Source organism: Actinia tenebrosa, unplaced genomic scaffold, assembly GCF_029948245.1.
Source record: "Actinia tenebrosa isolate PJP-AT-01 unplaced genomic scaffold, QUT_ActTen_1.0 PGA_scaffold17__23_contigs__length_9995812, whole genome shotgun sequence".
In the NCBI taxonomy this organism is placed as follows: Eukaryota; Metazoa; Cnidaria; class Anthozoa; order Actiniaria; family Actiniidae; genus Actinia; species Actinia tenebrosa.
In genome coordinates this window covers 7,325,057-7,339,836 of record NW_028292577.1, presented here as the reverse complement: position 1 = coordinate 7,339,836, position 14,780 = coordinate 7,325,057, and the positions used below count along the sequence as shown (strand labels likewise).

The 14,780-nt window shown below is 38.6% G+C and overlaps 2 protein-coding genes across 3 annotated transcripts; both read left to right on the top strand.

Annotated features, from left to right (window-relative positions):
- Positions 1-292: 292 nt before the first annotated feature.
- On the top strand, positions 293-5,175 carry LOC116288725 (single-strand DNA endonuclease ASTE1). 2 transcript variants are annotated; one of them, XM_031695554.2, is made up of 3 exons: positions 293-1,013; positions 2,840-4,116; positions 4,231-5,175. In XM_031695554.2, the coding sequence occupies exons 1-3, from the start codon at positions 934-936 to the stop codon at positions 4,320-4,322; spliced, it is 1,449 nt and encodes a 482-aa protein (XP_031551414.2). In that variant the 5' UTR covers positions 293-933; the 3' UTR covers positions 4,323-5,175. The 2 variants fall into 2 exon arrangements, with proteins under 2 accessions (XP_031551414.2, XP_031551413.2); XM_031695553.2 differs by having other exon boundaries at positions 293-1,284.
- An 89-nt stretch (positions 5,176-5,264) lies between these two features.
- On the top strand, positions 5,265-14,724 carry LOC116288692 (protein FAM227A). The gene is made up of 18 exons (XM_031695509.2): positions 5,265-5,424; positions 6,006-6,239; positions 6,463-6,516; positions 6,742-6,812; positions 7,014-7,055; positions 7,808-7,921; positions 8,282-8,344; positions 8,425-8,460; positions 9,039-9,143; positions 9,578-9,704; positions 9,941-10,042; positions 10,551-10,695; positions 10,900-11,080; positions 11,955-12,112; positions 12,722-12,799; positions 13,610-13,684; positions 14,137-14,209; positions 14,342-14,724. Exons 1-18 carry the CDS (start codon positions 5,355-5,357, stop codon positions 14,429-14,431), a joined length of 1,818 nt encoding a protein of 605 aa, XP_031551369.2. The 5' UTR covers positions 5,265-5,354; the 3' UTR covers positions 14,432-14,724.
- The last annotated feature ends 56 nt before the right edge of the window (positions 14,725-14,780 follow it).

Sequence of the window (14,780 nt, the reverse complement as noted above, 5' to 3'; positions counted from 1 at the left end):
AAATTTAGTGTGAGTTCGATTTTTAACGATTGATAGATACAATCGATATCAATCAAATCAGCGGTATCGATTGTTATCTATTTATCGATTGGCAAAATCGATATCGATTTTTATCGACTGACTACTCCATAAAATAATAAAATAAATAAAAACTTTAACTTCTACTAACAAATCAATTTATATATCATACGATTTGTTTTCTATTTCTTAAATGTATCATATCATTAACTTGAATTTTATTTAAATATAAACATGTACTAGTACATAAGATGATTGTGAATGAGCGATAATATCACGTCAAGTATATACAGTATGCCGGGCGCAACAAGTTTGAGAAATTGATGACACATCTATTCGTACAATCTGTTCAGATCTTTTCAAAAAGACCTTTTCTATGGGTTAAAGTTCTTGTTTTCTAAGATAAGCTTTCGCTAGAAGCAAAACACGGCATTAAAATTTGAAAAACATTGCACATTTTGGCGGGCTTACCCATAAAATCCCGCCTCGATACTGGGAGTTCTAAGAAGCATGGGAAAAAATCTCCATGTTAGCCCACAGAACAATTTTTCAACTTCAATCTCCGACCCCTCTAGTACATGTAGGTTTTCTAGTTCATGCGAACTCGCTGCGCCCGATCTCCTTCTCGATTCAACCAAGTTTAAATCTCTTCTACGAAATTTGATCGGCTTTAATATTAAACTATTTACCATATATGGTAAATAGTTTAATATTAACTCGCAACAATCTTCGCGCATGACATCTAGCATACATTGCTAATTCGGGCATTTGAAACAGCCGTGGTATCACCCTCGTGGTATACATGTATTTTGACTTGTATTTCGCGTCATAGATCTCTTCGAAGGAGGCTACGATAAAACTCGAAGGGATGGGAGTCCGTAGACTCACAAATTATGTTCACTACTCAAATGCATTATGGACAGAAATCCAGTTAAAAGACAGTTTAATCCTTGTGGATGGACTGGCTTTAGTGTGGTCTTTGTATCAAAATACTGGTAAGATTGACTGTAGATGTGGAGGAGAATATGACGAATTTGCCAAGACTATTCGACATTTCTTTCGCTCTCTAACATCTAAAAAAGTCACGCCATACGTTCTAATAGATGGGCAATGTTTATGCCCCAGTTCAAGGAACGAAAACGAAATCATTTCGAGCAATGAACTATCTGTGGAGGATTGTGATGCCTTCGTTTTACCTTTGATGGCGAAACTAGCCTTTGTTCAAGAGCTGAAGAACATTGAGATACGATTTGCAGTTTGCGATGGGTAAGAATATGTCTCCATGCAAATCAGTTGATAGATAGATAATTTATAACACCGTATGGTATGTAAAAATGAAACTGACGTTTCGGACGTTAGTCCTTCATCGGACTAACGTCCGAAACGTCAGTTTCATTTTTACATACCATACGGTGTTATAAATTATCTATCTATCAACTGTTTTACTGAAAACACCGACGCAGTTTACACTAGTTTTCCACCTTATCCATGCAAATCAGTTTACTTCTGAGCCTGCCATTGCACAAATCATGAATAAAAGAGGGAAACTTCTTGTTTTGACTAAAGACGAAACGGAAAGAGCGCGCGCGCAAGTTGATGATATGGGCGCCGATCCATTCAATATTCTCATCATTTATTTCATGGCTTATTGTATTTTTATTGTGGTCTTTGAATTTGCTTTTATGTTGATTTTATTTAATTTTTGGTGGGACTGAATTTGCTTTTGAAGCACCCGAATTTACTTTTATGGTCATTTGTTTAATCTTTAGCAATCGAATTAATATATTCTAATGCAGGATTTTTTTTATTCTGATCTGAATTTATTTTTGGTCTTTGGATTTTTAACATGCTAATTATGATGCATTGCGAGCTTCGATTTGACCGAGTGAGAGACTGGTTGTCAAAACAAGATGGCGGAGCAAAAGGAAACCCCCATTTCTTTAGCATGTCGACGTGCGGCGGAAGCTTTAAAGCTTTCGAAAATATTTCAAACGCGGATGTACAACATCTTGCTGCAGGTGAACAATCCACATTCGTTTCTCTCTCTTCGGACCTACTCATATTCATTCACCTTTCCATGTTAAATATCAACTCTGACTGTTCACTTACTACTAAACTTGCTCCATCTTGTTTTTACAACCAGTCTCTCACTCGGTCAAATCGAACAAATGACCATAAAAGTAAATTCGGGTGCTTCAAAAGCAAATTCAGTCCCACCAAAAATTAGATATAATCACCATAAAAGCAAATTCAAAGACCACAATAAAAATACAATAAGCCATGAAATAAATGATGAGAATATTGACTGGATCGGCGCCCCATATGATGACGCACGGGAGTAGGGTAAGGCGAAATTTAAACTGCATTCTGTTTCTAAAAATAGCCCAACCGGAATTTACATGGCGCGCGCGTTATTGAGTGAGTTTCCCTCTATTATTTATGCTCTCTTGAGCCTAGTCAAGCTATGTTATATATTCCACTACAAGAACATCTCTTTTAGTGCGTTTATGCATGCATGCGTGGGTGTACCGGACACGTAGGCAGTTGCGAATTCGAAACGAAAACAAGAAGGACAAAGTCTAACGGAGTTTCAATCCATCACATCACATCCCATCCCATCCCATCCCATCCCATCCCATCCCATCCCATCCCAACACATCCCATCCCATCCCATCCATCCCATCCATCACATCACATCACATCCCATCGCAACACATCCCATCCCATTCCATCCCATCCATCCCATCCCATCCCATTCATCCATCCATCAGCTCCATCAACTTATTTACTTCTTTGTTTCTTTGTTTCTTACTCTTTAAAGCGAGGCAGACCAAGAGCTAGCTGCACTAGCCAACCACTGGAACTGCCCAATCGTAAGCAACGACAGTGACTTCTTCATATATAATCTTCCCGCGGGATACATCCCGTTGTCGTTTCTAGTGACAAGTGGACCGGTAATCACCGCAAGACTGTACAAGAGACAACGTCTGGCCAAGCACTTAAGAATCCATGAGGATTTTCTCCCTCTTTTTGCATCACTTATGGGAAATGATTACATTGAAGAGGAGACGTTAGCTCCCTTTAAGAAAGAACTGTTTCCTGAGAATGAAACGAATATAGTTAAAACTAAGAGGTTGATTATGACTATAGCAAAATTCATTTCCGGTTTTTCAAGTCCCACAGAGGCGCTTCAATCAGCTGTGGATTTAGCTGCTCGAAATATTGATGAGAGCGAGGAAACCGATATAGATTTAGAATCAGAGGTCGAGTTCTCGATGTCAGAGTATGAAATTTCAGATAATTCACTGAGAGGATACTTTGAGTGGAATGAAACGCGAACGGAAATGGAGACTCGGCACGAGAACACAATCCCTGCTTACGTCATCAACAGTTACCGAGACGGGCGCTTTCCTGTTGGTTATATGGGCACCTTGGTCTCTTCTGAAGGAGTGCAAATATTAAAGGTTCAAGTTGAAGACCCCAGCGAAGTCTCCGCTCACATGTGCTCTATCAGAATAAGGTGTATCTGTTATGGTATCGTGACGGAAGGGCCTACAGTAATGGAGTATGATAGAGAAAAGACTGAATTGGTTGATCGAGAATTTTGTCCTTTCTTTGGGTCGAAAATACTTGGTTATGGGAAAATGCCAAATTTGAAGAACTTAAGAGACGCCGATACAAGCCAAAGACTTAAGCTGTTGTTAGTAGTCCTGAAGGCAGACACAGCACTTATCAAGTCGTTACCAGAGAGTTTCCAGTTGTTTGCAGCGTCAGTGCGCTACTGGATCTCTGAAGCCAAACCTGGTGTTAACCAAATATGGGTACAAGCGTTGTTACTGGTGCATTTAAAACTGCTTGCTGAGAGCGAAGATCAAGCATCAGTAAAGTCAAGGCAGAAATCAAAACGAGAAGGACAAAGAAGACGCTTGGGTGTTAGGTTCGAAATCAAATGCCAGCATAGTTACGCGCAGTGGCAGTCAGTTATGACGGAGACGATGATGTTGAACCAGATCCTGATTTTCCCTTTGCCTGAGCCTGATATAGCGACTCTGTACAGCGGTATCACTGCCCAAACAATCGCACAAGAAATAAAACAAGGTACTATAAGAATCAATAATGATGAGGGAATGAAGGTATAGGAATAAGAATGGGCCTTAATAGAATTGGATAATTTTGCATCTGACCGGTATTTTTGTCTTTTTTTTCATCCAGGTGCCCAAGTAAATAGCTTTGTTAAGTCGGTGGTCCTCTACAATAAGCTTTATGAAGCTGCTACAGAAGGCTTGGTAGAGAAACTGGTCTAGTGATAAGAACAATTTGATTCTGAATTATTGAACAACGATTCCGATAAAAGCTACAGACAACAGTAAAGACTGAGTGATATAGTGTCATTCTATCTATTACCATGTATAATAAAGGATAGATTGCATAGACATAGACCGTATAGACATAGACAAAGACCGTATAGACATATAGACAAAGACCGTATAGACATATAGACAAAGACCGTATAGACATATAGACAAAGACCGTATAGACATAGACAGACCGTATAGACATATGTACCCAATAGACTGTATAAATATAGACATAGGCCGTACAGACGTAGCCAATAGACTGTATAGATATAGACATAGGCCGTATAGACGTAGTCAATAGACTGTATAGATATAGACATAGGCCGTATAGACGTAGTCAATAGACTGTATAGATATAGACATAGGCCGTACAGACGAAGCCAATAGACTGTATAGATATGGACATAGGTCGTATAGACGTAGCCAATAGACTGTATAGATATGGACATAGGTCGTATAGACGTAGCCAATAGACTGTATAGATATAGACATAGGCCGTATAGACGTAGCCAATAGACTGTATAGATGTGGACATAGGCCGTATAGACGTAGCCAATAGACTGTATAGATATGGACATAGGCCGTATAGACGTAGCCAATAGACTGTATAGATATGGACATAGGCCGTATAGACGTAGCCAATTGACTGTATAGATATGGACATAGACCGCATAGACGTAGCCAATAGACTGTATAGATATGGACATAGGCCGTATAGACGTCCATTTTTAGGAAATTCGTAACTTTGCTGTATTAAAAGTTGTTTTAAAAATTTTGAAATAAATTTTCAAAATCCAAACTGAACTTTTTTTTCATGATATTGGGTTTCGTATACCGCAATATTGGATTACCTGTGGTACGCGCGGGATACCCGCGGGATCGAACGCAGAGGGCTAAACAAAGATGGCGGATATTTGTTTGACATAGAAACACACATTAAAATTTCTATTTTCGCGTAACAAGATTTTTATCCATACAATGGAGCCTTCCAGAAGTACATCTCCAGCAGTACACATGGTTACTGAAGGTGAAAAGCTGCCAAATATTCGTATCCTTTACAGAGAATTCTATTCGTGCCGGTTGCCAAGACTACAATGGCTACGCAATAAAGACACTTAAAACTAATTATTTATATTATTGCTTTATATAGATTTAATTTTTAGCTTTTAAAATGAATTCAACGCCTTTAGGTAAGGAATATTATATTAATTTCTTAGAAAACAGCTACTGAAAGCACTATTTTTGGATTAAAATGCTGGCTAGATAAAAATAAAAATAACGAAGATATCTGAATAAGCTTACCTTAAGTAGTGATAACATTATTTAATATAGACTTTACCTTAAGTTACTAACAGCTGTTCAAAGAATTCGTCTTCGGATTTATTTCGTAGTTCTTAAAATTTGGAATAAGCTCAAGCTTGACTTGACTTTAAACTGCCTTACTTTAAATGGAATTTAAGCTTATATAATTTTTGTGTGTTTTAAGATTTTATTATTCCTTTTTCCTTTTATCATTGGGTCGGGGCGGTTTTTGGTTTTGGCATCAATCCCCTGTGTGCAGTGGTGGGGGGGGGGGGGGGAGTGTCCTGATATAATGGCGTGTACCATTCAGACCTTAACATCAAGCAGTTGACCGCAGTTCGTCATTTCATCAAGGTGGAACCGTGAATGATATCACATGGCATATAAGCCAGTTAGACATGTCACTCCATGACACCAACCCACAGAATCAACTAGTGGTTGATAAATACCTCAAGGAATGCGGCGTACAATATGAAGATGATGAAGAAGATTTTGGTTATGGTAGATTGGTGATTGATTATAAACCACCTAAACCTGTCACCAAGGCTGTCACAGACAAAGGTAAGTGAATGCTGGTTCATTATTCAAAGGAGGGAACATTTTTAAAAAGCACTGTCTTCATAAATAAATTTATATATAGGAATATTATTGCATTTTTACATTGCACTAATTGTGCCCCTCTCCCCAACCCCCTTGTCCATCCTGCCCCACCCCATCTCCCTTGTCCGTCATAATCTCTTGCCTTCACTCTCTCACATAAGTTATATTTTCTAAATCTTCACAGAACAAGAGGTCAAAGAAGTTAAACAATTTGCAGGGATGTATTCTGTACGGACAGGTAAAGCAGCAAAATTGAAAATCCTTAGTTTTATAAGGATTTCCAATGGAATGGAGGATTTTAACCTCCCATTGGATTAGGAAGTTATCTCAGATTCTTGTGAAAAGACTTCAGCATGACTCCCCTTTTTTGCCCCTCCCCCCCACCCCACCCCCCAAAAAATCCATCACCTTTCCCTCCCTGGTAAAATTGGAATAATCTGCTTAGTCGTCTTTGATGTTTTAGCACTACAGCCAACAAGTCACAACCCTTTTGAAAAGAATATACTTAAATGGAAGACAAATACAAGTAAGAAGGTGAGAGGCTATTTACATTATAGGACGAATATAAATGTTTAAATTGAACCACAGCTAGGCTCCAGAGCTGAGAGATGTGTGCAGTACTGTTACTCCACCCTTGATTCCCACAATTCTTAAGAACCTTATCAAATTACAAATTGAGAGATTTATTTTTATGGTTGAATTTTATAACGAAATTAATTTTGTTAACTTCAACAGAAGGCTGAGAAAAGTAAAGGAATGAAGCCAATGCTAGTGGAGGTAAGGTATTACTCACAGAGTATGAAATTTAAACTTTTAAACCCACTAGCAAAACCTTGCTAGTAAGGTTTATACTCATTAGCAAAATTTCAAAATCAATAGCAATTGGACGCAGGAATGACAAGCTTCACTTGATGTGGGTTCTCAACTTTTCAGTCCTTCAATTTCTGGACTGTGGTCATACTTACAAAACTTAGCTAGTAAAATTTTTTGGACACGCTGAAATACCAAATCTCACCCTCATTTTGTGAGTTTGTGAGCATTCATTTCATGCCCTGACTTAGGATAATTTATTCTCTGACTTTTCTCAAAACATACATATCACCTTGTTTAAAGGCATGCTCTGATTGGCTGAAAAACTGTGCTCACACAGGGATTGAAGAACAGTGCTCATGTCATTAACATGAATACCATCTTTACAAAGTAGTACAGGAAAGCATAATAATAAAATGCCACATATATAATTAAAACAAAAAGAACGTTTTTTGTGCATTTATCAGGACCTTGTTATCGAAGCCTTGCTCTCTGAAAAGTCCTTGCCAGATATTTGCATACTGTATATTTTTCTTGGTGAATCTTAACTCAGGAAGTAAAAAGAAGCACTCCAGAAGTGTGAGAAGGCTTTATACTTTAAATCATTGTTTTGCCAATTCCTGTATTGCTGAATGGAGCACAGAAAAAGTTTTAAGTTCTGGTTTTAACTCTTAATTCAAAATAATATATTTAATATAATTTATTTGCATTGATTACAGCTTCATGTGTTTCCTGGATATGAGGAACATGAGTTAACGCCACTGCCGCCACCGCTAGTGGTTAAAGGAGTACTGGAAAAAGTAGTAAATGGACAGACAGATTTAAAAAGAAAGGTATTGCATGAAATAGCTCATCTTAACATTATCTACAGTACATGTACACCACCATCATCATCATCGTTATTACCACCATCATCATCATCACCACCACCATCATCATTATCAACACCATCATCATCATCAACACCATTATCATCATCATTAACACCATCGTCATCATCACCAATGATGATGATCATCATCATCATCAACACCACCACCACCACCACCATCATCATCATCACCATCATCATCACCATCACCATCGCCATCATCACCATCATCATCATCACCATCACCATCACCATCATCATCATCAACACCATTACAATAATTTTCACAGACTGTTTATTATCCTTTCCAATTTCATTTCAGCCCAGGTTCAAAAAGTATCTAGTTTCAATGTTGATGTCCAAGATGTCTGAAGCTGTGACACAGGTAACCCAAACATTATCTAAGCCATTATTTCTATATGTTTTGTAACAAGTTTATGACTTTTAACATAAATTCTATTTTAGGACATCTTCTGGTGGTATTTCCTGGACAAATATCAGGTAGATATCTATAATTATTAATCCAATGCCCCTATCTTACCAGCTAAAATACATATTTAAATGATTTTGATGATCTTACTACCACTACCAGAATGCTTTACACATTTTTTCCTTCCATTCAATTTCTTTCCCAAATAGGAATAGTAAAACAATATTGGCACAGTTATTCTCGTAACAAAGAAAGTGTGCAAGGGATTCTGGGTAGTTATGGAACAATCTTCCTCTTGAAATTAGATGTTCCAATACTATTTCATCTTTTAAATCTAAGCTTAAGACATTTTTATTTAGGAATTATTTTTATTGATATTTTTCTTATTTTTGTATGTATATTTTTATTGATTTCTTTTTCTAATTATGTATGTATTTGAATTTATAATGATTTAGCTTTATCAGTTGTTTGTGATGCGCATTTGAGTAATTATGTAGAATTTGCGCAATACAAAATAAAGTTATTATTATTATTATTATTATTAGTTGTAGTAACTGATGCTATGATACAAATGCATGCTTAGTGATTTTAATACTATGCATTTGAGCATGATTGCATGTTATTTTCTTAATTTCTTTGTTTCTTGCAGTCTGATAAAAAGATTCAAGAACTGGTTTTCAACAGAATTGCCCATAACTATGTGAAATTATTCTTCATGGCCCCGATGAATGAGTTCAGAGATACTTTCTTCAAGGTAACATTCTTTAGCTTCCACAGAAAGCTAATAGATTAAGCATGTCTTTTTTCAAAAAACCCTTTCCCTAACAAACTTGTATTCTTAAATGATTTTTTTAAAACTTAATTAGTGTTTTTATTAAAAAATGCATGGATGTGCAAGTGTCCTTAGTGCATAGTATCTAATGGGATTTAACACTCTAGGATGTCAGAAAGCCTAACAGGTTTTACAATGCACTTGATAAGGCGGCCAATAGATTGAATTAGAATTAAGTAGACATAGATTTTTTTGAAGCAAGGAAAAACCTGGAGAAGCTAGAGGAAAAACCCTCAAAGCTGGGGAGAGAACCAATGACACTGAGCCCAGGAATTTAAAACCAATTAGCAGAAAACACCACCCATGCTTCCCTAGTATTGTCATTTGTAAATGATTTACATCTGTTATATTTGTAGTGCTTTCCTGACTTGGTTTCCCAAGCTGTTTATTGTACTTTTTGTCTGGCTTTTCCAACATCTTACAAGCAGTTTGATACAAAGTTTAAAGAGCATCTCCTACAATTAGTTTACCAATGGATGGTTGGTGAGTAAAAGATTTAAGATTTTGCAAAGAGGTTTCATCATCGCCTGCTAGGTCATGATCTTCTTCATCCTCATTACATTTCCCTACATGTATCTTCATCATCATCACTAGCTATCACCATCATCATTATCATCCCTTTTATCATAATCACCATCATCTTTACCACCATCATCAATACTATAATCACATTCTTCAGTATCTTCCAAGCTCTATATTTTCTATTTTTCTTCCTACAGGCACTAAGCCAGTTCCACATTCATGGGACAAGTGGAATCTAAATGCCCTGGAGCCTTCAGACATGAGAAAAGATGAACAAATCAAAAAAGATGCCTCTAAAGGTGAGTCTCCTTTGATGTCTTGCCCTCTTTGGGCCATAAGGCAGTGCCATTGGGTGCCTGTGCCATTGGGTGCCTGTGCCTTTGGGTGCCTGTGCCATTGGGTGCCTGTGCCATTGGGTGCCTGTGCCATTGGGTGCCTGTGCCATTGGGTGCCTGTGCCATTGGGTGCCTGTGCCATTGGGTGCCTGTGCCATTGGGTGCCTGTGCCATTGGGTGCCTGTGCCATTGGGTGCCTGTGCCATTGGGTGTCTGTGTCATTGGCTGCCAGTCTTTTGGTGTCTGTGTCTTTCGATGTCTGTGTCAATTTGGATGCCTGTGCCATTGGGTGCCTGTGCCATTGGGTGCCTATGCCATTGGGTGCCTGTGCCATTGGGTGCCTGTGCCATTGGGTGCCTATGCCATTGGGTGTCTGTGTCTTTGGGTGTCTGTGTGTCTGATATTCATTATCTCTTGTTGTATTTAAACAACAAATGAATGCAAAACTTTTCTCATGTGGATTGTGTTTCAGGGTCATTGGTCAATCTACCAGTAGACTTAACTGAAGAAAACCTTTCCAGACAGTCCAGCAAGAACCTACCTCAGATATTAGAGACAAAGACTAATGGACTGGACAGTAGATTTAGTAATATCAAGAAAAAGTCATTGCCATCCAGGTAATGTTGCCCAGACAGGGATCATGGGGGAGGGGGAAGTGGGATTTGGTCTAACCACTCTTGTCCCCTGTGCACAGTATATGTGTCTTCACAGGTCCTTCAATGATCAATTAAATTTGAAATGTCATGTTGGTCTCTTGGTTGTCAAGCTTGATTATTATATTATTATAAGTTGTAATCACTTGGTAACTTTCAATTTTGTAGCATTATCAACAAGGAGTCTCCATCTTTCTTGTCTCTTCCTGAGGAAAAACGAGATCTCTCCAATAGACTGTCAGTAGATAGCATCGCATTTCCAGCCTCTACAACATCCAGAACCACAGTCAAAGAATCTTACTCATCAAAGATACAGCAAGCACAAAGAAATGCCAAAAAGAAACAAGAGGTAAGCTCAGTACATTTTGTAGCTCGCATTCCTGGTAGGGGGGGAAGGGTTGGGGGATTGCACAGGGTTTCCCTTCTCACTTCCTCTATCTCTCCCCCAGTAAAAGGATGCTCTTCTCCCCTCTTTACCAGAAGATACGATTCTTACTTCCCCTCCCCCAAAGAAAACAATTAGCTTTTCCTCTCCCACTACCCCAAAGACAGCGAATATCTCATTCCATCACCCCCTAAAGAAAGCAATTCTTTTTTCTCCACCTCCTCCACCCCTTGAAGAAAACGATTCTCTCTTCCCCTCCCCCACCTTATAATTTAAAAAATCCCCCCCCCAAAAAAAGACCCCAAATTGTACAACTTAATAGGCCCTTTGCAGTTAACGGTCACGTGTCTGTACTGGTGAGCAAAATTTATTTATTTATTTTAAATTGGTGATTCTTTTTAGCTACTTGTAAAGAACTGAGTGAAACGATGTGTAACCAGTGTGTTACGAAATGCAGTGTTATTACGATCTCTCGAAACAGGTCTTTGTAGAAAGTTTGTTTGCTCACCAGTATATTTCACCCATGGGAATCAAGATGTTCATTCATTTGCTCTCAGTGAATTAATCAGCACGTGATTACTGAGCTGCAAAGGGCCTATTTCAGCACTACCCTATGCTGCAGTCATCAGTGCAATGAATAATACAATTAAATCGCTAATAAAGGCTCTGCACCATCACGCTATGGCAGCCATGACAAGAGACACAACAATAGGTTCTTTTTCCCCTGGGAAACTGAATTCTTTCTCATGTAAATCATATTAGACCAGATTCAATTGTTCCTGCCTCCTGTCTTGGCTGCCATCATATATAGAAATCTAACAGTGCATTTATATTCCAGTCCCATCCTGTGGGTAAAGGTCCAGAGTTCAATCGTTCTGTATTCGATGTGTATGGGCACAGTCCTTTAGTCGAACAATTCCTTAAGAAACATCAACTAGCAAAGGATGCTGGGACAGGAATACTGGTTCAAAGAACAGAAATAACAGCTTTGCCTCCGTATCCTTTAAAAAACGTTCAATGATTATGAATGCCCAATTCCTCTGCAAACCCCATAAAAATCGTTCTCGATAAAGCAGTTTTCGCATGAGTGGGAAACATACGTTACTGAAGGCACGCACACGGTAGGTGTATGCCGTAACATTTAAATGGCTTCTCATGAGAATGGTTATCGTATGAGTGGGAAACATACGGTACTAACTGACAGCACGTACACGGTACGACATGCCGTAACATTGAAATGGTTTCCCATTGTCTTCCAGTAATTCATCCAATCACAGGGCGTAGTTACGGCAAGATACCGTACAGTTACAGTACGACTTTGAATTTGGTTGCCGTACTGTTTCCCACTCATACGGAAACCTCTTAATGCGCAAACGATTTGCGGTCGCACTGAATGTAGGTTTTAATGGGTCAATCAAGGCGTTTCCATGACTTTTGATAGCCACGTGCGCTTGCCTTGCCTTTCATTGACATTCATCAAACCTACATTCATTTTCGTGAGAAAGAAATCATCGAAATAAACAGTTTATGACTAAAGTATTTTTTACATCATTTATTATGAGAAAAATAAATAATCAAATCACGTTTTTCTTAACGAAATCTCAGCCTGGAGGCCGAAACATATAAACAACTTATTAAAAAATCATTCAAAAAGACAAAAGAAATGTGCTTTAATTACAAAAGGTCAGTCAGTTGCGATCATGATGGTACTGTAATGACGACGATGATGATAATTAAGTTGGTAATGATGATGATTGTGGTCATGATGATGGTAGTGGTAATGGTGATGATGATGATGAGTGTGGATGGCGATGGTGATGGTGGTGGTGATGATGGTGATTGTGGAAGATGGTGGTGGTGGTGATGATGGTGATTGTGGAAGATGGTGGTGGTGGTGATGATGGTGATTGTGGAAGATGGTGGTGGTGGTGGTGGTGATGATGGTGATTGTGGAAGATGGTGGTGGTGGTGATGATGATGGTGATTGTGGAAGATGGTGGTGGTGGTGATGATGGTGATTGTGGAAGATGGTGGTGGTGGTGATGATGGTGATTGTGGAAGATGGTGGTGGTGGTGATGATGGTGATTGTGGAAGATGGTGGTGGTGGTGATGATGATGGTGATTGTGGAAGATGGTGGTGGTGGTGATGATGGTGATTGTGGAAGATGGTGGTGGTGGTGATGATGGTGATTGTGGAAGATGGTGGTGGTGGTGATGATGGTGATTGTGGAAGATGGTGGTGGTGGTGATGATGGTGATTGTGGAAGATGGTGGTGGTGGTGATGATGATTGTATTAATGATGATTGTACATGTGATACTGCTCATGAAGATGATGGTGATGATGACAGATGATAGTGATAATATTGGTAATATTGATGGATATCTCTATACTGGGGTCATTATAAATTTAAACCCACTCGTACATTTTGCAATTTTGACCAGCGATTAAAGTTTTTATCAATTCGTTCTTATCTTTTTATTAATGCCGTAGACTACACGAGGAAGATCTCAAGAAGCGCTCACAGTTCGCCAGAAAACATAAAGAAGGATATCATGATTACGTCAGGTACAGTGAACCCCAGTCCCCCTCCTCCACGATGAACGATCCTCGATACCATTACTGACCAGGGGATCCCAGGGGATACACTTTACGCAAACAATACGTTCGTACACAGAGATGCCTGCTCTTCCCTCTTAGGGGAGCAACGAAACTTAGGAGCTTTGGGAAAGAGATTGCGCAATATCGGGAAATTTATTTAGTCGACAAGAGTCGACCTGGATTGTAGTTTCTTTGAATTTGAGCACCTTATTCTTCATCAAAGTTGGCAATACTTGGGTCTACAGGGCCTTTAATTGCTAAGGCATTGTAAGGAGCTCAACCCCGTTTCCAAGGCTTATCTATTAACAAAAGAGAATAGGAAACGGGGACAGTGAGCTTGTGCAGTAGAGGAGTTTGATTTCATATGAACTTACCAAGAATATTTTTCCCAAAACGATAAAGAATTGATTTCTTTTTAGGCGACAGAACGACTTACTGTCCAGACAAAAAGACGTCAAGAAAATAAGCGATCTTTTGGTTCTTGAATTAATGGTGAGTAAAAGGGCCTCCCATGGCGATTGGGCTCCCTGTGGTGAAAGGAAAAGTAACACCACAGGAAACCCAAAGAAAAAATATCGGTATGTCTGATCCACGTAGTTATTGTTGTTCTTGAAAATTTTACAGAAAGACGGTGATGAGCAGAGTAGCGGTAAGGCAGCAGCGGCTATATCAGTAGCGATGGGATTTACTTTGCCAGAAAGTAAAAACAGCTAAGCTGATGAAAAACACTAAAAAAAAGTAATTATAAATGAAGATAAAGAAATGGATTAAAGTTTCAAGGTGAATTTTGGATGAGTGGGAAGCCTATTCGAGCATTTTGATTGGATGACTCGAATGCTGGTGTTTTTGATTGGTTTAGACTAAAGTCAATTAATAATCGTGGTATTACCTCCGTCGAATTCTTCTCTATTTTGTAACCTACTGTAGATATATATATATATATATATGTATTTTTGGACATATTTTCCTCTGTATGATGAATATTTTATTCTTCCATATATATTGTACATAACAGAAAGTATTTTTAACAATAAAAAAAACTTTTCCAAATGGTGCATAGTGG